We start from the raw sequence: 26,966 nt of genomic DNA, 5'->3' as shown, positions 1-26,966 counted from the left end.
TTCCTACTCTCACTAGCACCAGTAGTAGTCCAGAAATTACTACCTTCGAGGTCTTGCACTTTAGTCTTCTGCTTACCTCTCTATATTCACACTTCAGGACCTCATCCCTTTTCCTATCTATGTCATTGGTACCAATACGTACAAGAACCTCTGGCTCGACACCCTCCCCCTTAAAAATGTCCTGCAACCACTCAGAGATGTGCTTGACCCTGGCATCAGGGAGGCAACACACCATCCTGGAGTCTTGATTGCGGCCACAGAAATGCCTGTCCGTGCCTCTAACTAGCTAGTCCCCTATTTCTACTGCTCGCTTGCTGTTTGCCCGACCCTGCTCTACAGCAGAACCAGGTGTGGTGCCACAGGCCTGGCTGCTGCTGGTATCTCCCCCTGACAAGCCATCTCCCTCAACAGTATCCAAAATGGTATACCTGTTTGAAAGGGGAATAGCCACAGGAGACTCCTACACTACCTGCCTGCCTCTCCTGGCGGTCACCCATCTACCGGTCTGAACCTATAGTGTGACAACCTCCCTGTAACTAGTGTCTATCACACTCTCTGCCTCCTGTATGCTCTGCAGTGCATCCACCTGCCGCTCCAACCGAACAATGCAGTCTATGAGAAGCTGCAACTGGACACACTTCCTGCAGACAAAGTTGTCACGGAGACTAGATTTCTCCCTAATTTCCCACATCTAGCAGGAGGAGCATACCACTGCCCTAACTGCCATACTGCCCTTATACAGGTGAAAGGACAAAAGAATCTCAACTCACCTTTCCCTTGCTTGTGGTTCTCCCGATGACTTTTTTTGTCTATATATCCAATTAAATCCAATCAAAGTCCAATTCAGAGTCTCATCAAGTGAGACATTGCCGATCCAAGCTGACAAGACAGGGCTCTCACTTCGTGTCTTGGGCTTGCTCTACATGATCCAAGCTGATTGGAGTAGGCATTGCACATCCTCCAAGTCTTGATCTCATTTGCATCCTAGCCAAAAGGCCGAGATGCCACTTTTAAAAGTTGCTTCAAATGAAGCCACAATGTAACCTTATGACTTCAACCAAGTACAGCATGTCGATACTACACTTGATTTTAGCCAAAAGGCCAAGATGACTTTTTTTTGGTTAGAGGAGAAGGTAGGGAGAGAAACATTGAAGTAGTGTTTGGGGTTTAACTGTCCCTTCACAACAGCCCTTCCACAAACCACCTTCTGGTCATAGTGACTGTGCCTATGCAAATCTACATACCGCCAATCACCTTCGCCAGTCTGCTGCCCTCACCTGGACACTTGCCTTCACACGAAGAAGGAGGGTATCTCCTCGAAATCCACCTTCTGGTCGCAGTGACTGCACCAATGCAAATCTTACCTACAACTGCCAATCACCTTCACCGCTCTGCCCTCACCTGGGCAGATGAATGGATGAGCTTCTCACAAAAAAGCATCATTTACAGTCTATATTATTGTTGTTTCGTGTAACTTTAGACCACGATCAGGCATCAGATCAAGCCCAACATGGGATGCAATGCCTTATCTTATCAGCTTGGATCTTGTTTGTCTCGCCTGTGGTGCCATGAATTAGATTTAATTGGAATTCGAATTTGGTTTTTGGAACAAGCAAGGGATGAATATGGGTTTGTCCAGTCCATTCTGAGCATTGGCTTTGCAACTTTAAGGATGGAGTAAAAAATTTAGGAAAAAACTTTAGGCCAAGTCTCAATTTGTATAGCTGATTGCAAATGCTGCATATGAAACTAGTGTTGGAGGGATCTCTATGATCTTTGCACCATGATCACTTGTCCTGGAGGGATGCTTGTGGTTCATCTTAAAATGTTGAAACCACTTGATGACAGACTTCTCCAATTGGGTTGGTCCAAGGCTTTTGGGATTCAGCTTGCCAGCTGTGAGGTTGGCTTTCAGATTGTCTTTATATCTAAGTTTGGGATGTCCTGTGGTGTGTGTTCCCATGCTCAGCTGGCAGTGGGATGCTGCCTTTGGTATTCAGGAATCCTCCATGTGAACCACATGACCAACCCAGTGAAGCTGAACTCTGATGAGCATGCTCCTGATGCCAGCTATGCAGCACTTTGCAAGAACCTGGGTGTTGGGGACTTTGTCCTAACACCTAATGCTGCAAATCGATATTGGACAGCGAAGATGGGATGTTTCTAATATAAAAACAGAAAATGCTGGAAAAACTCAGCAGGTCTGGCAACATCTGTGGAGAGAAACAGAATTAATGGGTGCAGTCTTCTAGCTCTTCACACCGGTGGGATCTTCTGGTTATTATGGAATGTTTCTAGTTGTTTTATGGTTTATGTGATACTGGTAGGTATCTCACCCACAAAAAAGTAATGTAAGAACCACTGCCTGGTAAACTTTGATCTTTTTCTGAGACAAACTTCATGCTCTTTCCAAAGTCTGTGTGTGAGTAAGCATCTCCAACAGTGCAGCATTCCCTCAGTACTACACTGGAGTGACAGCTGAAATTTTGTGCTCAAATCTCTGGAACGGGAATTTGACTCCCAATCTCCTGTCTCGGAGGCAAGAGTGCTGCCTATCGCTTGAGTTATAGCTATGTACAAAGTTGTTGATGGCTGTGGAACTGAACTGGGAGAAAAACTTGATCCCTACTGTACTCAGAACTCAACCCCTCCTGGAAAACTTTCTACGTTCGGGTTTCTAGACCCTTTGGGTGTGCAACTGAATCCCACTCAAATTGGTGCAAAGGGCAATCCCAAAAAGTCATTTCAGCCCCAAGCCTTACCACAAAATGGCCACTGCCTTTTCCTTCTGGCAATTGGGCTGTGCAGATAGGACAAGAGGTGACTCTTGACACCACACTACCCCAATTGTCCAACCATAACCTCTAAGTTCAACCTAAACACTATGTAGCTGGTACTACAGTATCTGACAGGAGTCCTGCACATTTTTATAGCATTAAGATGGATATACAACATAGAAATGGTGTTTGAGACACAAGAGCCTCTTCCCATCCGACTTCATTTCATCCCTGATGTGCAGATGCCGACATTGGACTGGGGTAGGCACAGTAAGAAATCTCACAACACCAGGTTAAAGTCCAACAGGTTTATTTGGTAGCACAAGCTTTAGGAGTGCTGCCCCTTCATCAGATTTCATCCCAACAGCATATTCTTCCATTCCTTTCCCATTTATGTATTTATCTAGTTTCTCGAGGCTATTCATCTAAATGTCATAGCAACTGCCACATTCTAAACACTTTCTGGACAGAGAGATTTATCCTAGATTCCTTACTGGATTTATGGCACCTACACGTGGAAACACATTCACAATGTCCACTCCATCATATCCTTTCATAATTTTGAAGATCCCTATTGGGTCACTTCTAAGCCTTCTCTTTCCAGAGTTTAAAATAAGGTCCCCCGTCTGTTCAATTTTTCCTGATGGTCATTATTTATCAGTTCTAACATCACGCTGGTAATTCTGTCTCGCCTTTCCTCCGCTTCCCTTCTATCATTTTTATAACATGGACACCAAAGTTGATCTCACTACTCTTCACTTTATGCCAACAGTCACATTTGTAGCACTGATATTTGTGTCAGAACCCACTGGGCTCACAGATATCACTGGATTCCAGTGTGTGGGAGATTTGACTCATAGAGTCTGACGTCCCTCAATGGATATGGGCCTTCCAGGTTGATTTGGGGGTGGGGAGGGGTAGGAGGACTGAAAAAGGCTGCAAATGGCTAGTACTTGAGTATAAAGAAATGTGGGAAGTGTCTACTCTCCACGAGCAATTACCCACAAGAGTAGTTTCTTGTGTGGCAGACTGTATACCATCATTCCCCAATGCAGCATGTCCTTTGGATAAGATCAAGTGTGAGTTCAGGTGTAATGCCTATCCTTGTCAGCTTGGACCTAGTGTGTCTCTTTTGTGGGGACCACAAACTGGATTCAATTTGAAATTTCAATGTTTTTTGGAACAAGCAAGGAGATGGATTAAGGGCTTGCCCTGTCCACCCAATGTCTTTTCTTTGTAACTCTGAGATAAATGCAGCATGTCATGGAAGGGGTTTCCAATGCTAGTTGTGTATTCTTGGAGGTTTTATCACATGATCTCTGCCTCCTTCAACCACTCCATATCTGCCGCATACTCTGCAATTGGTTGCCCCACATGTCTTTCTCATGGTTCTTTGCCTTCCCATAGCCAAACAGAAAGCAAGCCAACTCTTCATTATCAACAGACAATTTTTCATTTCATCTCCAATGTATTTTTAATGCCCAATGATGTTTTTCTCCCAGGATTTTGTTTGTAGTAGTGTTCTGGAGGTTAATCTTTAATTTCCGGAGAATTAGCAATCCTAACTATGAGGCCTCAAGCAAAAGCTTGGTACGGCCTGTAGTTCTCAGCAAAGACTTGGTGGCTAATGGTGAACTTAATCACACACCAGTGCATTTACCTGCTGCTGAAAATTGCTGTATGATGGTGGTGCTGCCATTTTGTATTAACACTGTATCCACTCCTTTTATTGCTTACTAGACTTGTTGAAAGAATAAGAAAAGGATTTAGAGGTCATGACGAACAACGTAAAATAGTGTCGATGGTGAGTAAGACACACTTCATGCATAAATGCCTGGTGCAGTTCCATTCAGCCCTGTAATTTAGTAGGTAGCCTGGGGTTGAGAAAGAAAGGACTTGTATTCCATAGCACCTTTCATAACCTTGGGGTATCCCAAACTGCTTTACTGTCAACAAAATAGTTTTAAATTGTCAGTAGGAAACACAGCAACCAGTTTGTGCACAGCAAGCTCCCACAAACAAACAGGAAATAATGACCACATATCATTTGTGGTTTAAAAGAGAACTCCTACCTGAGGCACCAGTGAAAATTCCTTTGCTCATTTTTGAATAGTGTTGTGAGATTTTTTACATCCACCAAAAGTCAGACAGGACTTCGGTTTAATGCTTCATCCAAAATCTGGCACCTTCCATGGTCCAGCACTCCTTCAGTACTGTGCTGGAAGTATCAACCTAGATATTGTGTTCAAGGATCTGGAGTCATAGGGTGAGATTTTCTGCTGCACTCGCCCCAAAACTGGAAAATCCCACCCAAGGTCAGCGGACCTTTGCATGGTCCGCCCCCAACCGTTACGATTTCCATAACGGGCAGGATGGGAAAATTCCCCTCATGGTGTCAGACTCTTTGCTACCAAGGGAGGTAACTTGAATCTGGAAATTTTCCGATTTGGCAAACCCACCTGCGTTTAAAAGACCCCGTTAGGCCCAATTTTCACTCTGGGGAGGTCAGGCAGGATAGGGGGCCTGCCAATCTTGGAAACAGATCCTAGGTTACCATGGAGGTGGCCAAGTGCCTAGGCAGGTAGCTTAGAAAGGCTGCCTTGGATCATTCTTTCAGCTGTTTCAGAAGCTGTTAAGTCCTCTGACCCTCGCCTCTCACATCCCCTCTCCCACCAGAAGACCCTTCATACATCCTTCTATCAGCATTCATCTCCATGGGATGACACAGTGGTTAGCACTGCTACCTTACAGTGCTGGATTCAATTCCAACCTTGGGTGAGTGTCTGTGTGGTGTTTGCACGTTCTCCCGTGTCTGCGTTTGTTTCCTCCGGGTGTTCTCCTCCCACAGTCCAAAGATCTGCAAGTTAGGTTGATTGGCCATGCTAAATTGCCCCTTAAGTATGTAGGTTTCGGGGGAATTAGTTGGATAAATGCATAGGGTTACAGGGAGGTGGTGGGTCTGGATAAGATGCTCTGTCATAGAGACGGTGCAGACTCGATGGGCCTATGGCTTCCTTCTGCACTGTAGAGTTTCTATGATATAACCTATCACACAGTATCCACCATGGGCAGATCTCAGGAACCCTGTGGAGATGAAAAAAAATCTAACAACCTAATACAGTTTTCAATCATATGCACTTGATGGTGAAGAAACTGCCATTCATGAAACCCATTCAAAGTTTTTAAATCTCCTCAAGTGGTTAATATTTTATCAAAACAAACTTTTATTCAAAGTCAGCCAATCCTTTAATAGCCTCTTTAAACTGACAGACAAAATGTGAACTCACAACCCTCTAAGATAATTGTACATTTTGAAACTCAGCCTAGCATTCATAATTACATAATGGCTTTGGAAAAATGTCAACAAAGAACTCTATTGGAATTTAATGATTGTGTTTTTTTTCTAATCTACCCCCAATGATCTGATGTCAATCAAAGCAGTCTAGTAGAAGGGCCTTTTTTAACTTTTACTGACCGCTTCAGCCCGTTTTTCCATGTTTAGAGGGATTTAAAATTTGTCAGATAATGATTCTCAAATAGATATTATTCTCCCACCATGAGCATTTGTGTCCATTCTATGAACTCATGATGCCACATTGTTGGTTAAGGCCCTTGCTATAGCCAGAGAGATCAGTTTGAGCTTTGCACTGAGTTCAAATGGCTGTGCTGATTTCAGGATTCCCTGCGTATGTAAATCGTACCCTGCCCCTTTCTCTTGCTGGTGAAGATTTTATCTGATGGGGGCAGGACTTCCACATCTAGGTCCCAACCGTCATTTTTTAAATTTTGCAGGTTTTTTCTTGCTCAGTAAAAATCTGGCCCATACAGTCACAATGACACAGAGAAGGCTATTTGCGTCATTCCGTACTGGCTGTCTGTAGAGCAATCCAGTCAGTCTCATTATTACGGTCTATCTGTATGTAGCCCTGCAAGTTTATTTCCCCTGAGTGCTCATCCAATTTCCTTTTGCAATTATTGATCATTTCTGCTTCCACCATCGCTGCAGGCAATGAGTTCCAAGTCATTACCATTTGCTGCGTAAAAAGGTTCTTCCTCACATATCCCCATATCTCTTGCCCAAGCCTTTAATATGTCCCATGTTCTTGTACCATTAGCAAATGAAAACAGCTTTTCTTTATCTACCTCGTAAACCTAAATCATGTACAACTCAATCAGATCTCTTCTCAGCTTCCTTTGATCCAAGGACAATAACCCCAGCTTCCACAAGCTAACTTTATCAATAAATTCCCTCATCCCTGGAGCCATTTTGGTGAATCTCCTCTTCTTCCTCGCTAAGGACTTTCACATCATTTTTGGTGTGGTACCAGAAAGCAATAGTCTAGTTGTGGCCTATGTTCAGCATAACTTCATTGCTTTATACTGATTCAGTATGTCGCCCCCCCACCATTCAAAGATCTCCGCACATAAACTGCTAGTACCTCTGTCCCTACACACTGTTTAGAGCTGTGCCTTAAAGACCACATTACCTTTCCCTATCCCCTCTGCCAAAACGCATCATCTCACACGTTTCTGTATTAAATTCCACCTGTCACTTGTCTGCCCATTCTGTTAGCCTCTCCATGACCTGTTGCAGTCGATTAACTCCCAAGTTCAGTCAGGGAGATGCACCAATTCAGAATTGATGGTCGTGAAATGGATTGGATGAAGGATCCTAGGATGCACTGTTGGGATGGACGTACTGAAATGGAATGTCCCATGACTCAGTGCTGATGAATGATCAGGTCTTGAACTCGGGCCCTTCTAACCCAGAGCAGAGTGCTACCACTGAGCCACAATCTACACTATTTTTGTTCATTCCTAAAAGAACCATACGTCGTGCATATCTTGAGATCTAACGGTCACTTTCAGCAGCTGGGTTAATTTAGTTATTTGGCTTTTTTGATTTGAGAAATATAGATGATGGTCCCAAGCTCAAAGTGCAAAAGTGATTTAAGGTTATTGTAAAATAAAGTACATCACGAAGTAGTGATTGGGACTTATGAAAATCATTGAATTGTTGGTGGATCAGGTAACCAATTAAAATGTATTCATTTACAAGATGTGGGCATCGCTGAGTAAAGGGCGGCACGGTAGCACAGTGGTTAGCACTGCTGCTTCACAGCTCCAGGAACCTGGGTTCGATTCCCGGCTTGGGTCACTGTCTGTGTGGAGTTTGCACATTCTCCTCGTGTCTGCGTGGGTTTCCTCCGGGTGCTCCGGTTTCCTCCCACAGTCCAAAGATGTGCGGGTTAGGTTGATTGGCCATGCTAAAAATTGCCCTTAGTGTCCTGAGATGCGTAGGTTAGAGGGATTAGTGGGTAAAATATGTAGGGATATGGGGGTAGGGCCTGGGTGGGATTGTGGTCGGTGCAGACTCGATGGGCCGAATGGCCTCTTTCTGTACTGTAGGGTTTCTATGATTTCTATGACTAGGTCAGCATTTATTGCCCATCCCTAATTGCCCCTGAGAAGTTGGTGATTAAAGTTGAAGTTTATTTATTTATTAGTGTCACAAATAGGCTTGCATTAACACTGCAATGAAGTTACTGTGAAAATCCCCAAGTCACCACATTCCAACGCCTGTTCGAGTAACACTGAGGGAGAATTTAGCACGGCCAATGCACCCTAACCAGCATGTCTTTTGGAGAAAACTGGAGCAAACCCACACAGACACAGGGAGAACGTGCAGACTCCGCATAGACAGCAATCCAAGCCAGGAATCGAACCTGGGTCCCTGGCGCTGTGAGGCAGCAGTGCTAACCACTGTGCCACCGTCTTCTTTGAACTGCCGCAGTTCGTGTGGTGGAGGGCTACTCAAAGTTCTGAGGGAAGTGAGGACTTGTGGGCAAGAATGAATAAAACCAGAGAGATGTTGATCATTGACTGACCAAAACCTGATACATCACTCACATCCTGTATATCATTGTGTTTACTCTGCAGAAGAAACGTGACGTTCCTGTTCCAAAACTCTCAAACGCTAATGGAGTGATTACAACAACTGGTATGTAATGGCTGTAATGTTTTAAAGAATTGAAATCTCTTGCTTAGACTGGCTAAAGAGTCACTTGTATCTTGATAAAGGTACTGAACTGCAGCAGACACAATGGGGAAGGTCAGCAGTGTGCTTTATGTATTCACTAAAGTATTAGTTTGTACACAAACTGCATGCAGCTGTTTTTGCAATTGGCTTTAAAGAGTGTCCTCTCCTGCTTCACTGAATAAAGAAACAGCAAACTTGTATTTATATAGTGCCTTTCACAACCTCAGGATGTCCCAAAACACTTTAGAACCAATAAATTACTTTTAAAGCAAAATATTCTTATGTTGGAAATCTGAAAAAAAAATTAGAGAAAAAGCTGGAAATACTCAGCAGGTCTGGCGGCTTCTGTGGAGAGACAAACAGTTAACGTTTCAGGTTGATGAACTTTCATCAGAATTAGGCCTGAACTTTTCGCCTATCAGGCGCATGCACTCCACAGGCCTGGAAGCAGGCGCAAAATATAATTAGAATCATAGAATTCTATGCAGAAGGAGGCCATTCGGCCCATCGAGCCTGTCGTTGTGTCCAGAAGAGTGTAGAGGGTGGCCAAAACCAAGTTCAAGTTTATTTATTTGTCACAAGTTTCAGCTTGATTCAGACATTGTGCCTTTGCTGTTAAGAAATTCCTGAAAATGTTACGCCCCTAGACTATAAAAATTATCCTGGTACTTTCTACGTTTTTAAAACATCTTGACTGCCTCCCAAAGATTTCCCAGATGGCTGTGGGTGTACTGATGACAAAGGTCAGGGAAATAATTTCCACCAACAAAGGAACAACCAACTTTGGTAACCAGTCTCGCAACTTGTATGTGTCCATTCCTGGATCACGTGACTGACTATTGACTGAATACTGACCCTTTGCTCCCACAGACCAGCAGACAGGTGAGGGAGGCAACACATCTTTCCGACATATCCCAAGTATTCATTTGACCAGTCTTGAACAGGTTGAAGAAAGCAATGACGACAGTTTGTATGAAGTTCTGAGAGACATCCAGGTAGGTGCATGGCAGCCTGAGCAGCCGTGTCCAGAGCCACAGGACCTGGAGTACATGACACCATGTAAGGAAGTATCTTACTCAGATCCAAGGCAGATGGATGGATGTAGCAGCGAGAATGAAGCGTCAATAGAAGGACAGGCACAAGCACCAATTTATGCAAAGATAGTTAAACAGGGAAACAAATTGTGCCAATCGCAGGTTCAAGGGAAACTTGAAGCTAAAGATGAAATGGATGTGGAAGAGCCCCCACCAGTACCAGAAAAGCACTTGGATGATGAAGATTCAATAGAGTGTTGATGGTATCAGATAACGAAAATGCACAGATGGAAGTAAGTTTATTAACTGTCATATCCAGCCCTCGTAGAACAAGACAGTTTGTGCATGGGAATACCAGCACTTCCAAGTTTGTCTCCAAGGCTGACATTTTTTGCCTATTGTTATAGAATCATAGAAACCCTACAGTGCATAAAGAGGCCATTCGGCCCATTGAGTCTGCACCGACCACGATCCCACCCAGGCCCTATCCCCATATCCCTACATATTTACCCGCTAATCCCTCTAACCTATGCATCCCGGGACACTAAGGGGCAATCAACCTAACCCGCACATCTTTGGACTGTGGGAGGAAACCGGAACACCCGGAGGAAACCCACGCAGACACGGGGAGAATGTGCAAACTCCACACAGACAGTGACCCAAGCCAGAAATCAAACCCAGGTCCCTGGAGCTGTGAAGCAGCAGTGCTAACCACTGTGCTACCGTGCCGCCCATGATCTCCATAGAGGTAGATAACTTATTAGAGATTCAAACTTCTGAATTAACATAGCAAGATTTCACATTTTAAACACTATTGAACAAAAATTATTTTCTTTTTGTAGGCAACTTATATTTTATAGAGGACATTCCCCTTTTATGCTTATCACACATTGTATTCCACATGGAATTAGCCCTTTAGCAAACAGTCCATAGTTGCACCCAACTTCCAAGGAGTTCCCATATCCTTATTTTGTCACGTAGTAACTTCAAGTGATCATCTTCGGGCACTTTCCTCAGCTCCTTAAAACAACCACCAGCAGTAAAGCCTGTTCCAGTGATTCTTCTTTCCTCTTACCAGGTCAGGACAAATCTCCCAACATCCCTAGAACATTGCAAGATTCATCTCTTCAACTATAGACTATCTTTTTCCTGCATCGATTTGTGGTAACTCACAAGGCCAAACAACTTCTTCTTTATGCAGACCACACAGAAACTGCTGTCATTCCTGAGATATTCATTGCGTTGTAAGGAAACCTGTAACGTAATTTCAAAAATGGCTTCCTCTGCACACTTCCTCAGGGAAATGTGGAACACATTAGTCTTCTATCTAGGTTGAAATGCTGATTAGCTAACCTAGATCCCGATTCTCTTTCATTTTAGAAGTAAATGGACAGCTTATAGCACAACCGTTTACAACACCTCTTGGGGCTTTGGAAGACTCCGAGTTTGCTCATTTAAACTCAATGACTGCTGCCACTGTTTCCAAATATAAATACTTTGCATCTTCTTCTCAGTAAAACAATCTAGCTTTCTTTTATCCCTAACAATCAAACCACCCAGGCTTACTATCAGACTGCAGAACACAACTTCCTTTATTTACCCTAAATTTAAAGCTACAGTCCCAAAATATAATCAGCTTAAACCTCACAATTGTAACATCAATAGTTGCTCTTCAGGAGTTGTGGGTCTTCACTTTAACTGTTGCAGTCCATGTGGTGAAGATACTCCCGTAGTGCTGTGAAGTCAGGCGGTCCAGGATTTAGACCTGGAGCAATGAATGAACAACAAGTTATATCCAAATCGGCATGGTGAAGTGAAGTGGGAGATAAGTTAATAAAGTTTAAGGGGCAGACATTTAGGGAGATGTTTTGCGAAACTTGGCAAAGATGCTTTCCAGTGAGAAAGAAAGACTAGGGGATTGGAGTACCCTCCAGAGATAGCGAAGGAAACTAAAGATAGTATCACATTGAAAGGAAAAGCTTAGAATTCCACAAAGACTTGTGGCAGTTTAGACCATTGAACAGAATATGAAAAACAGCAAAAGAGTGGCTTAAAAAAGTAGGGAGGAAAAGGCTAGCTATAAATAAAAAGACACAGTAAGAGTTTCTACAGATATTTAAAAGGGAAAAGAATGAAGTGAACTTTGGTCCTCCTTCAGAGTGAGCCTGGGGAATTAATAATGGAAAATAAGGAAATAGCAGATGAATTGACCAGATATGTTCCAACTGTCTTCAGTGTAGAGGAGACAAAAGCTATTACATCCCAGAAATAAGTGTACATCAAGATGTGAAAGGAACGGAGGAATCAGACTGATTCTTGGGATGGTGGGACTGACCTATGAGGAGAGATTGAGTCAGTTACGATTATATTTGTTGGAGTTCAGCAGAAACCTATAAGATTCTATCAGGACTAGACAGGATAGAAACATAGAAAAACTACAGCACAAAAACAGGCCCTTCGGCCCCACAAGTTGTGCCGAACATATCCCTACCTTTTAGGCCTACCTATAACCCTCCATCCTATTAAGTCCCATGTACTCATCCAGGAGTCTCTTAAAAGACCCTATTGAGTTTGCCTCCACCACCACTGACGGCAGCCGATTCCACTCGCCCACCACCCTCTGTGTGAAAAACTTCCCCCTAACATTTCCCCTGTACCTACACCCCAGCACCTTAAACCTGTGTCCTCTCGTAGCAGCCATTTCCACCCTTGGAAAAAGCCTTTGAGAGTCCACCCGATCTATGCCTCTCAACATCTTATATACCTCTATTAGGTCTCCTCTCATCCTACGTCTCTCCAAGGAGAAATGATCGAGCTCCCTCAGCCTATCCTCATAAGGCATGCCACTCAATCCAGGCAACATCCTTGTAAATCTCCTCTGCACCCTTTCAATCTTTTCCACATCCTTCCTGTAATGAAGCGACCAGAACTGAGCACAGTACTCCAAGTGGGGTCTGATGAGGGTCTTATATAACTGCATCATTATCCCCGGACTCCTAAACTCAATCTCTCGATTGATAAAGGCCAGCACACCATACGCCTTCTTAACCACCTCCTCCACCTGCGGGGCCGATTTTAGAGTCCTATGGACCCAGACCCCAAGGTCCTTCTGATCCTCTACAGTACTAAGAGTCTTTTCCTTTATATTGTACTCTTTCATCCCATTTGACCTGCCAAAATGGGCCACTACGCATTTATCTGGGTTGAAGTCCATCTGTCACTTCTCCGGCCAGTCTTGCATCCTATCTATGTCCCTCTGTAACTTCTGACATCCCTCCAGACTATCCACAACCCCACCAATCTTCGTATCGTCGGCAAACTTACCAAGCCATCCCTCCACTTCATCATCCAGGTCATTTTGAAAATGACAAACAGCAAGGGTCCCAGAACAGATTCCTGGTGCAAACCACTGGTGACCGACCTCCATTTAGAAAAAGACCCATCTATACACACTCTCTGCCTCCTTTGGGCAAGCCAGTTCTGGATCCACAGGGCAGCAGCCCCTTGGATCCCAAGCCCTCTCACGTTTTCTAGAAGTCTTGCATGGGGGACCTTATCGAACGCCTTGCTAAAATCCATATAAACCACATCTACCGCCTTCCCTTCGTCAATGTGTTTAGTCACATTTTCGAAGAACTCCACCAGGCCCGTCAGGCATGATCTGCCTTTGACAAAGCCATGCTGAGTATTCTTGAGCATACTAAACCTCTCTAAATGCACATAAATCTTGTCCCTCAGGATCTTCTCCATCAGCTTACCAACCACTGAGGTTAGACTCATCGGTCGGTAATTTCCTGGGCTATCCCTATTCCCCTTCTTGAAAATGGGAACCACATCCGCAATCCTCCAATCCTCCGGCACCTCTCCCGTCTCCATCGACGATGCAAAGATCATCGCCAGAGGCTCTGCAATCTCTTCCCTCGTCTCCCACAGTAATCTGGGGTACATGCCATCCGGACCCGGCGACTTATCTATCTTGATGCCATTCAAAGATTCCAGCACAACATCTTTCTTAAAGTCCACATACTCAATCTTTTCAGTCCACCGCAAGCCCACAGTACATCCACCCAGGTCCTTCTCCTCTGTGAAAACCGAGGCAAAATACTCATTAAGCACCTCTGCCATTTCTACTGGTTCCATACAGACTGTCCCGCCTTCACCTTTTATAGGCCCTATTCCTTCACATCTCATCCGTTTACTCTCCACATATTTATAGAACGCCTTAGGGTTTTCCTTAATCCTACCTGGCAAGGCCTTCTCGGGACCCCTTCTGGCTCTCCTAATTTCCTTCTTTTGTCCCTTCCTACAAGCTGTATACTCATCTAGATCCCTATCTTCGCCAAGCTCTCAGAACCTTTTGTATGCTTTCCTTTTCTTCTCGACTAGGTCCCGCACAGCTTTCGTGCACCACGGTTCCTTTAACCTCCCAACACCTCCCTGTCTGCTTGGAACATTGTCCTGTAGAACTCTAGACAGACATTCCTTGAAAAACTGCCACCTCTCTTCAGTACATTTCCCCAAGAATACCTCCTTCCAATTTACTCCTCTAATTTGCTGCCTTATGTCTTCATATTTCCCCTTACTCCATATAAAAGCTTTCCTAGCTTGCCTGATCCTCTCTTTTTCCAACGCAAGCATAAAGGAGATAGAGTTATGATTGCTATCCCCAAGATGCTCTCTCACTGAGAGATCTGACACCTGTCCAGGTTCATTGGTCAGTATCAGATCAAGTACAGCCTCTCCTCTTGTAGGCTTGTCCACATGCTGTGTTAGGAAACCCTCCTGAACACACCTAATGAACTCCTCCCCATCCAATCCCTTTACCCGAGGGACATTCCAATCTATGTTTGGGAAATTAAAGCCTCCCATCACAACAACTCTGCTATTACTGCATCTCTCCAGGATCTGTTTCCCTATCTGCTCCTCCACCTCCCTGTTACTATTGGGCAGCCTATAGAAAACTCCCAGCAAAGTGATCGACCCCTTCCCACTCCGAACTTCCACCCACAGAGACTCTGTGGACAATCCCTCCACAGCATACACCTTCTCTACAGCTGTGACACTATCCCTGATCAGCAGTGCCACTCCACCCCCTCTCTTGCCTCCCTCCTTGTCCTTCCTGAAACCTCTGAATCCTGGCACCTGGAGTATCCAGTCCTGTCCCTGAGACATCCAAGTCTCCGTAATGGCCACCACATCACACTTCCAGGCATCGATCCACGCTCTGAGCTCATCCCCTTTATTCACTATACTCCTGGCATTAAAGTAAACACATCTCAATCCTTTGGTCTGAGCTCTCCCCTTCTCTATTCCCCGTCCATCCTCCCTCTTGCACTGTCTATAACCCTTCTCTGTTTGCGAGCTAACTTCCTCACTCTCATCCCCTCCCCCCAATCTATCTAGTTTAAACTCTCCCAAGTAGCCTTAGCCAACCTTCCTGCCAGGATATTGGTCCCCCTGGGATTCAAGTGCCACCCGTTTTTTGTGTACAGGTCACACCTGCCCCTAAAGAGGTCCCAATGGTCCAGGAACCTGAATCCCTGCCCCCTGCACCAGTCCCTCAGCCACACGTTCATCATCTATCAAGGATAGATGCAAGAAGGATGTTCCCAATGGCAGGGAAGTCCAGAACCGGGGGCCACAGTCTAAGGATACGGGATAAACCTTTTAGGACTTGGATGAGGAGATTTTCTTTCATCCGGAGTGGTGAGCCTTTGGAATTCACTATCACAGAAAACAGTTGAGGCCAAAACATTATAGCCGGGATTCTCCCAAACAAATTCTAAGTTCCCACGTGCGGGAAAATGGGAGTAAATCCCGCTAATTTTTGTAACGTGATTTCCAGAGTGAATCTCCGACACAGAGTGCCCTCGAGGATTAACTCTGGAAATCTGGGGGTGGGGCCTACTCCCGCCCAAGAAGCTGGCAACATAGTACTGAGTGGGCCACTGCGCATGCGCCGATCTGTCAGCGGGGAGATCGGCACATGCGCACTGGCCCCCCCTATTGCCAACCTCCTGATTGCTGGCCAGCCCCGCAACCCCCTATTACTGGCCTCTCGGATCTCCCCGCGCCAGCCACGAGCACTGCCCCATGCCTGGTTGGCAGTGCCAAGGTGCCCCTTTGGCATTGCCAGGGGACCAGACTGGCAGTACCAGGCTGGCACAGCTCAAAGGGCACCCCTACCTTACCCCTGATCTCCTGGGGGAGGCCTCAATGGCCTCCCTTCCCTCCAGCAGGGTCAGGCCGCATGTCTCCCAGCCCGCTGCGCTGTTCGAGTAGCGCCATGGGCTGGGAGAATCGCCCCCTATATATTTTCAAGAAGGAGTTAGATACAGCTCTTGGGCCTAAAAGGATGAAAGGAATGGGGGTGGGTGGGGAAGGGGGGAACAGGTTTTTGAGTTGGATGATCTGCCGTGACCATAATGAATGGGCGGCACGGTAGCACAGTGGGTTAGCACTGCTGCTTCACAGCTCCAGGGTCCCAGGTTCGATTCCCGGCTCGGGTCACTGTCTGTGTGGAGTTTGCACATTCTCCTCGTGTCTGCGTGGGTTTTCTCCGGGTGCTCCGGTTTCCTCGCACAGTCCAAAGATGTGCGGGTTAGGTTGATTGGCCAGGTTAAAAATTGCCCCTAAAAGAGTCCTGGGATGCGTAGGTTAGAGGGATTAGCGGGTAAATATGTGGGGGTAGGGCCTGGGTGGGATTGTGGTCGGTGCAGACTCGATGGGCCGAATGGCCTCCTTCTGCACTGTAGGGTTTCTATGATTCTATGATTCTATGAATGGCGGAACAGGCTCAAAGGGCCGAATGGTCTACTCCTCCTATTTTCTATGTTAATCACTGGGGAAAGAGTACTGAAAAAAGCTGTTGTGTCCCCAGATCCTGATGGATTTAATCCTAAAAGAAGTGGTTGATGAAGAAAAAGATGTATTGGTCTTAATTTTCCAAAAATTCAAGATTCTGGAAAGATCCTATCAGATAAGAAAATAGTGAATATGACTCTTCTATTCAAAAAAGGAAGGGGACAGAAAGCATGAAACTACAGGTTAGCTTAACATTGGTCATAGGGAAAATGCTGGAATGTATTCTGAAGGAGATTATAGCGGGACACTTAAATCTCAACGCAATCAGCAGAGTCAACATGATTTTGCGAAAAGCAAATTATGTTTGACTGAGGGTTCTTTGAGGAAGTAACTTGCCATGTGGATGAAGGGAACATGAGCTTTACTTATATTTCCAGAAAGCAGTTGGCAAGGTGCGACATCAAAGGTTACTGTGCAAAACAGGAGTTTGTGTTCTAGGGGGATAACATTAGCATAGATAGAGCATTGGTTAGCTAATGGGAAAGAGTAGGCATAAATGGGTCATTTTCAGGTTGGTAGTGCCAAAGGAGTAGTTGCTGGGGCAACTATTGACAAGCTATATTCATTATTTGAATGGGACTGAATGCATGGTTGCTAAATTTGCTGATAGTTAGGAGAGTAATTTGTGAAGAGAACATAATGAGACTGCAAAGGGATATCGAGAGGTTAAGTGGATGGACAGAAATTTGGCAGATTTGTGAAAATGTGAACTTGTCCACTTTGAAAGGAAGAATGAAAAACAGCATGTTATTTAAATGGAAAGAAATTACAGAAATTTGTAATACAGAGGAAACTAGGTGTCTGGTACATGAATCATGAAAAGTTAGTATGCAGGTACAGCAAGTGATTAGGAAGGCAAATGGTATGTTATTGTTTATTGAGGGAGATGAATATGAAAGTGTGGATGTTTTGCTGCAGTTCTATAGGGTATTGGTGGAACCACTACGAGAGTACTATGTACAGTTTTGGTCTCCTATTTAAGAAAGAACGTAAGAGATTGGTATCGACTAATACCAGGGAGTTATCTTATAAGGAAAGGTTTGCCGGGCTGTGCCTGTATCCATTGGAGTGTAGACGAATGAAAGGTGATTTTACGGAAACCCATAAAATCCTGAGGGGACTTAACAGGATGGATGTTTCCCCTTGTAGGAGGGGCTAGAATTACTGGACACAGTTTAAAAACAAGGGCCGGGATTTTCTTCCCGCCGACCGTGAACCCCCGTTGCGTGTTTCCTGGCGGTGGGGGGATGGATTCAATAGGAAATCCCATCGACAGCAGCTCTACCAGAAGATCCCGCCGCTGGCCTCCTGCTGCAGAGAAACATGCCGTGGGGGCACGGAGAGTTTCCCACCTCCCCACTCCTGCCTGGATTCTCCCATTTAAAATGGAAGTGTTGGGATATGTTTTCTTTGAGGGTTACGAGTCTGTTGAACAGTGGAGAATTATTGAATAATTTTAAGACTGAGTTAGGGAGATAGATTGGTAAGGTAATCAAAGATTTTATATCCAACAGAAATAGTTTCCCTCTGTCCATTCCTCTTGAAATCTTCAATTGAATCACCCTTTTAATTTTTTAAATTCCAGAAAATACGGCCATTATTTGTGTTTACATGGAATAAACAACACTGAAACAAACCATTCAACCCAACAAGTGCATGCTGGCTGCTTTTGTTCTTCCCTTTCTTACCAATGCATGTATGGCCCTATTGAGACATGTTTGTCAGATTTGCAAACGGTATCCTAACTGAGGTATGACTAGTGCATTGGAAAGCCTCTGTAAGCCTGTGCACACTTGTCATCCACTGTTATGTCCTGTATCCAACTTAATTGCTGTTCTTTTCCTTCATGGGATGTGGACATTATTGGCAAGGCCAGCATTTATTGCCCACCTTGCAGCAAGTGGCTTGCTAGGTCATTTCAGAGGGCAGTTAAGGGTCAACCACATTGCTGGGGATGAAATCACTTGTAGTTAAGACCAGATAAGGATGGCAGATTTCCTTCCCTAAAGGACATTAGTTTGGGTTCTTAGAACAGTTGATGATAGTTGTCATGGTCACCATTACTGAGCCAAGCTTTATGTTCCAAATTAATTAATTGAATTTAAATTCCACCCACTGCCATGGTGGAATGTGTGTCCCTAGAGCATTAGCCTGAGCCTCTGGATTACTAGTCAAGTGGCATTACCACTTTCTCCCTTCCCCATATTGTCTTGATGTGGAATTGCTAAAAGTTGACTTTCACTATCTTTTGAGTCTTCCTGCGCAATCTCTGTTCCTTTCTTGGGTTAACCACTAATTATTTTGTCCAGTATGTAAGACATTGCGTTTGTCAGTATGTAATGATCTGCTTGGAAACTGCCATTCCTGGGAAGCTATAAGCAGGGCATGACAAGTGGAGGGTTTGGAAATTGTTGTGCGCTGACTGATCACCTGTCCAGTTGTAAATCTATACCCCTGCCAGCTTCCCAATTTTTGGACTTAAGAAAAAGTTGCAATAGTAGGTGTGTTCTTAGCAGTTTGGAATAGGAAGGCACAATACATGACTGGGGTTGAGAGGTGCCACGCATGGGAGACCTTGTTTATCGCACTGGAAATTTGCACTCACTAACTATATAACATTTTCAGAAAGTTCAAATTTTTGAGCAACTCTTCAGCGTGAGTTTGCGATCTCCATATGTATCTTTGTTTTTGTAGCTGGGGATGGAATGGGAAGAGGAATCCTGTGTTGTGTTGGTACTGTAAACTCTGGTTGGATGTGTTCCTGGAGATTTCATCACATGAACACCTGCCTTCAACTAGCCCGCCCCACACTTTTGCCATTGGTTTCTGACATCCTTGCATTATCCCTCCGTTCCATTCTGCACCATCTCCAACGTTCTTATAACTCATAAATTAAAGTGTTCAAAGAAAAATGGGGGGGTTGTGATGTGGTCAATGCATTTTTAATGCTGCAATGGCTTTTTTTTCCTGGCTTGCTTGCAGCTGTGTGCAGACAATGAACTTTCAATTAAAGAGAACAAAGAACAATACAGCACAGGAACAGGCCCTTCGGCCCTCCAAGCCTGCGCCGCTCATGTGCCCAACTAGACCATTCGTTTGTATCCCTCTATTCCCAGTCTGTTCATGTGGCTATCTAGATAAGTCTTAAACGATCCCAGCGTGTCCGCCTCAATCACCTTGCTTGGCAGTGCATTCCAGGCCCCCACCACCCTCTGTGTAAAATACGTCCCCCTGACATCTGTGTTGAACCTTGCCCCCCTCACCTTGAACCCGTGACCCCTTGTGTTCGTCACCTCCGACCTGGGAAAAAGCTTCCCACTGTTCACCCTATCTGTGCCCTTCATAATTTTATACACCTCTATTAGGTCGCCCCTCATTCTCCGTCTTTCCAGGGAGAACATCCCCAGTTTACCCAATCTCTCCTCATAGCTAAGACCAGGCAACATCCTGGTAAACCTTTTCTGTACTCTCTCCAAAGCCTCCACGTCCTTCTGGTAGTGTGGCGACCAGAACTGGACGCAGTATTCCAAATGTGGCCTAACCAACGTTCTATACAGCCACAACATCATATGCCAACTTTTATATTCTATGCCCCGTCCAATAAAGGCAAGCATGCCATATGCCTTCTTCACCACCCTCTCCACCTGTGCTGCCACCTTTAAGGATCTGTGGACTTGTACATCCAGGTCCCTCTGTGTGTCTATACTCCTGATGGTTCTGCCATTTATTGTATAGCTCCCCCTTACATTAGATCATTAGATTAATGGAGAACTGAGATAATCTTGAGAAATTGGCAACCCTAATCTTGCTGTGTTCTTGGTGTCAAAGCTGGGGAATTTGTTAGAAATGCTGTGAGGTATTGCTACCACATTTTTCCATTTGGGTCTTGTGAAAGTTAACCTGTTTTCTGCATTTTCAGAGTCATGCTCCCAACTGAAGAATGGACTAAGCTGCTTGTAGTGACTTTTAAACGTGAACACTGCACTTTAATAATGAAAATACTGTGACACTGATCAATTTATTTCACCACTAGAGTAAATCACAGTAACTACCCTCTAATGGTTTGCTATGACAATATTTTGAGCACTGTTTGTCTTATAGGCTGATGGTGAGTACATGTGCAGTTCTTGTTGCGAAATCTCCTGTCACAGCATGGTTCCATTTGTAGGACGCAAGTTCTTGATAATATAATCCAGGCTGATTTCTCCAAGGAGTGCTGCATTGTTGGAGGTGCCTTGCTTTGGATTCTGAAGATCACATGTGCAGATTCAAAGAAGAGCTGAGGGTTTTACTGATTCCAATGCTCCTTCCTCACCAATACAAGCAAGAACACGGTGACTTGTTCTTCAAATCAACGCTGGTTGAGATCCAGCCACATATGAAATTGTTGCTGTCTTTGCTTTACTAAAGCTACTGCATTTTAATGTAATTTGTTGTATGTATGTTGGAAATGTTTGAAATCACAGAATCCCTACAGTGCAGAAGAAGGCCATTCGGCCTATCGAGTCTGCACCGACCACAATCCCATCCAGCCCCTATCCCCATGGCCCCACGTATTTACTCTGCTAATCCCCCTGACACTAAGGGGCAATTTAACATGGCCAATGACCTAACCCGTACATCTTTGGACTGTGGGAGGAAATCGGAACACCCGGAGGAAACCCACGCAGATACGAGGAGGATGTGCGAACTCCACACAGACAGTGACCCAAGCTGGGAGTCAGCAGTGCTAACCACTGTGCCACTATGCTGTGCCACTACACTGAAATGTGCTATATAATCAAAAATACTTTCCATGCTTGTCTGCACAGTGTGTGCATGTATGTCTCAATGCATATGTGTATATAGAAAATAACACTGTATGTCAGCTGGTGAAGATTTGGATCATTTAGGAATTGCTCCCTGGCCTGTGTTTAGTTTGCTGATCAGTAGCTCTTGGCCTCACCTCTGGTTTAAGGGGATCACAATGATCAGTGTGTGGAAATTGGATGTGGATGGGATCAGATGTAATGCCCTTCATGTTGAATTGTCCATTAACTCATTGCCCAGACTATGGCTTGAGAATATGATCTCTGTGCAATGCATGTGAAATTGTACCCCAGCAGGAATTCAAGTATCCAAGAGTGTGAGTGTTTTACTGAATGGTGTGGCTGAATCCATGTGTATGTTGTCCTGTATATAAACCTATTGTTCATTGGGGCCGCCAATCTTGTTATACGCTCTGTTTCAGCTTGTAACAAGATTGTACAACATATTAATAAAACATTTTTGTAAATTTAGAGGAGATATTCCAGTGTCTTCTTCCATATAAACTCAGCTATTTTATCCCGTTCACTGGGTGAAAATTGCTGGACAAGTGGCTGGCACCAGGTGGGAAGTGTGAAAGGAGGACATGTCTCTCTCTCTCTCCCTCTATAACAAATATCTAAAGAAAGGAAGTGAAGTTTGTTAAATATATATGCATCATTCATGTGTGATAAGTATCTGGAGAACAATAAACAGCTGGTTACATGAATGCACCTGCTTGAGAGTTGGAGGTGCTCTGTGTGACTTACTGATTTGATTACTTTTACTCACAGGGGAGGCAGTGGCAGAATGGTATTGTCACTGGACTAGTAATCCAGAGACACCAGGGCAAGATCTGAGGGACCCTGATTCAAATCCCACCACAGCAGATGGTGAAATTTGAATTCAATTTTTTTTAAATTCTGAAATTAAAAGTCTAACGATGACCATGAAACCATTGTCGATTGTTGTTAAAAACCATCTGATTTGCTAATGTCCTTTTTAGGGAAGGAAATCTGTCATCCTTACCCTGTCTGGACTGCATGTGACCCACAGCAATGTGGTTGACTCTTAAATGTCCTCTGAACTGGAGGACAGTTAGAGATGGGCAATAAATGCTGACCCAGCGAGTGACCGTCAACATCCTGTTAAGTGAATTAAAAAAACTCCTATGTATATACACACAAAGCATACTTAATGGAAACACACTTGTTTACTAATCACGTGCTTGTCTTGAATGATAAAAGCACCTTACAGCAGCACATTTTAGGAACTCCACCTAGTCTTGTAGATAGGTACTTTGCACGTGAGTTTAATTTACATGGATCTCATGAGCACCGTGTGTGATGGATGGGAAAGTCTTAACCACTTACAACATTAACATTTAAAACAAGCAATCACTTACAACAACCAAAAGCAATTATTTCTTATTCATTTGTATTAACTTCAATTTCAAAGTTGTTGGTTATTGGATTTTAATTGCTTTGTATATTTTGGGTCGGGACAGCTGTGCTTACTCACCGGTTTGCATCTCATTAAGGTTCAATGCAATAATTTGTTAAATTCTCTTTTGTGCATTTATGCCATTCTAATTGGTGTGGGCTAACAGTTTGTAAATTGACTTTCTAAATTAAATAGCGCTACACTGAAGAAATTTTATTTTTGATAGCTTCCATAACTTCATTGCATTATAGAACCATTGTGTATAATGGGCAAACTGCATTCATGTGACTATGCCAAAAGTATGTTTATCAATAAAGACTATAAACCAGATTTACCTCTATTTACAGCATTTGGGGAGCACAGAGTCTGGTGTATACAGGACAAGCAAGCATACCACAAAGGCAATGGCTTCACCCACCCTTCCAACACTGACTTCACGTGTAATATTTGAAATCAGATCTGCAAACTGGGATTTGGTTTAACATCACATGTGAGAGAACTCCAATCTAGATGGTGAACATCTGTTCTGCTTGCTGGTCATTCGGCTATTAAAGTGATTAGAGAATCCAAAAGTCTCCATTGCTTAAGTCCATTAGGGTGGCACAGTGGCACAGTAGTTAGCACTGCTGCCTCATAGTGCCAGGGACCCGGGTTGGGTCACTGTCTGTGTGGAGTTTGCATGTTCTCCCCATGTCCGCGGGCGCTCCGGTTTCCTCCTACAGTCTGAAAGACGTGCTGGTTAGATGCATTAACCCGAACAGGCGCCGGAGTGTGGCGACTAGGGGAATTTCACAGTAACTTCATTGCATTAATTGTGACTAATAATAAATAAACATTAGCCTGTATTAAGATTAAAAGTTATGGATTATCCTGAACTCAACAGCCTCCATTATTGTAATCCTGCTTCCCTGATGATTTTATCACGGTGCTGCATGACCTGAACCCTGCGCAATCTGATTTATGCTTTGGTTTAGTACTAAAAGCATACAATGAGATGCAACAGGCCTTTGTGTGGTCAGGGGACTGAATGTCGAAAAGACCCACAAAGCCCCAGCTGGGTCGCAGTGTGTTGGAGTTGTGGGGCACGGCAACTCGCATGCCAATCCAACTGATTTGGGACTAGATGAACTGAATCCCTAATATTAAATGGTATATTGGGGACATACTAAACAACAGGGAACTGATTGAGTGTTGCTTCACTAGGGTGGGGTTGTGGGTCTACAAACAGTAATAGTTGAATTACCCCTGGGCCTTCATTGTGATGTGGAGATGCCGGCGTTAGACTAGGGTAAACACAGTAAGAAGTCTCACAATGCCAGGTTAAAGTCCAACAGGTTTATTTGGTAGCAAAAGCCACTAGCTTTCGGAGCGCTACTCCCTTGTCAGGTAAGTCTTACCTGATAAAGGAGCAGCGCTCCGAAAGCTAGTGGCTTTTGCTACCAAATAAACCTTCATTGTGCACAGGTTTTCATTCAGCAGGAGATTTATGGGCATAGCTGTAATTACATTCTTGGCCACAAGGGAGAGTACTTCATCAGAGGACACCTATTCAGGGAATGAAATAGCAATAGCGAACAGTACCTATGCAGTTTCCCTATATTACAACAATGACTACCTCTCAAATATACTTTCTTGACTTCTGAGTGCTTTCTTTCAGGCATCCTGAGATTGTGAAATATAAATTATATATAGATTATACCAATACAAGTTAATTCTTTCTTTACAAAAGTTTTAAAGTTTATTTATTAGTGTCACAAGGCTTACATTAACACTGCAATGAAGTTACTGTGAAAATCCCCTAGTCTCCACACTCCAGTGCCTGTTCGAGTACGCTTAAGAGGAATTTAGCATGGCCAATATGCCTAATCGGCACGTCTTTTGGACTGTTGGAGGAAACTGGAGCACCCAGAGGAAACCCTCGCAGACACGGGGAGAATGTGCAAACTCCACACAGACAGTAACCCAAGCAGGGAACCAAACCCAGGTTCCTGGTGCTGTGAGGCAGCAGTGCTAACCACTGTGCCACCCCCAAGTCAATCATAGCACAAAACCTCTAAACTTCACAAAGTCATAGATCGGAATAGATATGTTGAATGATGCATTATTACTTTTTTGGGGGGGGGCAGGCTTTTTTAGTTTTCATTGCTGACATTGCGTATTTTTTTAACCAATATGGTAAAAGTACTGAATTTCAATGGGGGATTTCACACACTATTATTTCATTGCAGTTTTACAATATGTGAAAGACAAAAGGGATTTTAACACAGCTTGGTTAGAAGGAGGGGAGGGAGGATTGGACAGCATAGTTTAAAAAATAACATTTTGGGAATACACTGTCAGTAATTTGACACATGATATGGTAAGTGTACTTGGGAGGAAAAAAATGACTTTATGCCTACAGTTCCCAAAGCTCTCTATCATCGGGTGTTCTCTTGACATGTTTGGGAATTTTATAGGCTAACTGAGAGAGAATGCCATAATTATTCAACACTCCATTATTGTTGTACTGTATCGTGCAACTGCCAGAATAGTAGACGTGAACCAGATGAAATTTGGCTTTTGCTGTCTAGAAATTCCTATGTGCCAATACTGGATAAACAGAAATTTCCCCCAACTAACTATTGGGAAGACTGAAGCTATTGTCTTTGACCCCTGCCATAAACTCAATTTTCTGGCCATCAATTCCATCCCTCACCTGGTTACCATCTCAGGTTGAACCAGACTGTTCATAATTTTGGTGTCATCTTTGACCCTGAGATGAGCTTCTAAACACAGGTCCACTAAGACTGTCTATTTTCACCTCTGTACAAACACCGATCCCACTCCTGCCCCAACTCACTCAGTGCTGAAGTTCTCATCCAAGCCTTTATTAGCTCTGCATCTGACTATTTCAATGCCGTCTTGGCTCGTTTCTCCTCTGCCACCCTCCATAGACTTAAGAGCCTCCAAAACTCTGTTGTCCACATTCTAACTGGCACTGGGTGACATTCTTGTGCTCGCTGACCAGCAATAGTTTCAAATTAAGAAACCCTTCAATTTAAAAATTCTTATCTTTGTTTTACAAATCCCTCCATAGTCTTGTCCCTTTCTATGTCTGTAACCTGCTCCAGCTCTTCAACCCTCAGAAACATTTGCCCTAATCATTACGCATACTTGCACATCCCCCAATTTTAATCACTCCTCTGTTGGCCACTGTTGAATTCCAAAGCAGCTCTTGGATATCTCATGAATGGATACAGTATTGGAACAGGACAGAGATGCAATGTCAGTATGGTCGAGAACATCAGAGTTTGATGTATTTGTGATGATAATAAGAGGCTTTATCCTCTGAGATATGCGGGACCTGCTCAGACTCTAAGCTCACAGCCGGCGGCACGGTAGCACAGTGGTTAGCACTGCTGCTTCACAGCTCCAGGGACCTGCGTTCGATTCCCAGCTTGGGTCACTGGCTGTGTGGAGTTTGCACATTTTCCTCATGTCTGCTTGGGTTTGCTCTGGTTTCCTCCCACAGTCCAAAGATGTGCGGGTTAGGTTGCTTAGCTATGCTAAAATTGCCCCTTAGTATCCTGAGATGTCTAGGTTAGAGGGATTAACGGGTAGATATGGGGGTAGGGCCTGGGTGGTCAGTGCAGACTCGATGGGTGAAATGGTCTCTTTCTGCACTGTAGGGTTTCTATGATGATTCAGTCAGAGCGGCTTGTCTGGTCCTGGAATGCCATTTGGGTTTTGGGCTTAGAGTTTGAAGCTAGTCTATTGATTTTGATTGGAACTGCATCTTTGGACCAGTCTGAGATCTGATAATGGCCTCCTGTAGGCTTAAGGCCGGCAATCATTATTTTTTTGTATTTTCTGCTTTGCTCTTGATTTAAACAGAACCAGTATTAAGCCTGTAATGATTTTTTTGAAGTTACTTTGTGGACCTTGCTTTAAATTAGGTGTGACTGTGCTTTGATTTAGTCAAGTAGTTAATCAATTATATAATCAACAGTAATCAGTAGTGATGAGTGGCTAGATCTGCTGAAA

General features: G+C 44.1%; 1 protein-coding gene across 1 annotated transcript in view; it reads left to right on the top strand.

Annotated features, from left to right (window-relative positions):
* LOC144508972 (uncharacterized) overlaps nucleotides 1-21,993 on the top strand; it is a 39,369-nt gene extending 17,376 nt beyond the window's left edge. Inside the window, exons 3-6 of the mRNA XM_078237193.1 lie at nucleotides 4,518-4,581; nucleotides 8,718-8,778; nucleotides 9,688-10,144; nucleotides 20,635-21,993. Of these exons, the coding sequence (XP_078093319.1) occupies nucleotides 4,518-4,581; nucleotides 8,718-8,778; nucleotides 9,688-10,112 (550 nt within the window). The 3' untranslated portion in view covers nucleotides 10,113-10,144; nucleotides 20,635-21,993. The remainder of the gene's footprint in view (nucleotides 1-4,517; nucleotides 4,582-8,717; nucleotides 8,779-9,687; nucleotides 10,145-20,634) is intronic.
* Nucleotides 21,994-26,966: the final 4,973 nt, after the last annotated feature.

Source organism: Mustelus asterias, chromosome 21 (genome assembly GCF_964213995.1).
Source record: "Mustelus asterias chromosome 21, sMusAst1.hap1.1, whole genome shotgun sequence".
Taxonomy (NCBI): Eukaryota; Metazoa; Chordata; class Chondrichthyes; order Carcharhiniformes; family Triakidae; genus Mustelus; species Mustelus asterias.
The sequence above is the reverse complement of the archived record's forward strand: the minus strand, read 5'-3'. Positions and strand labels throughout refer to the sequence as shown.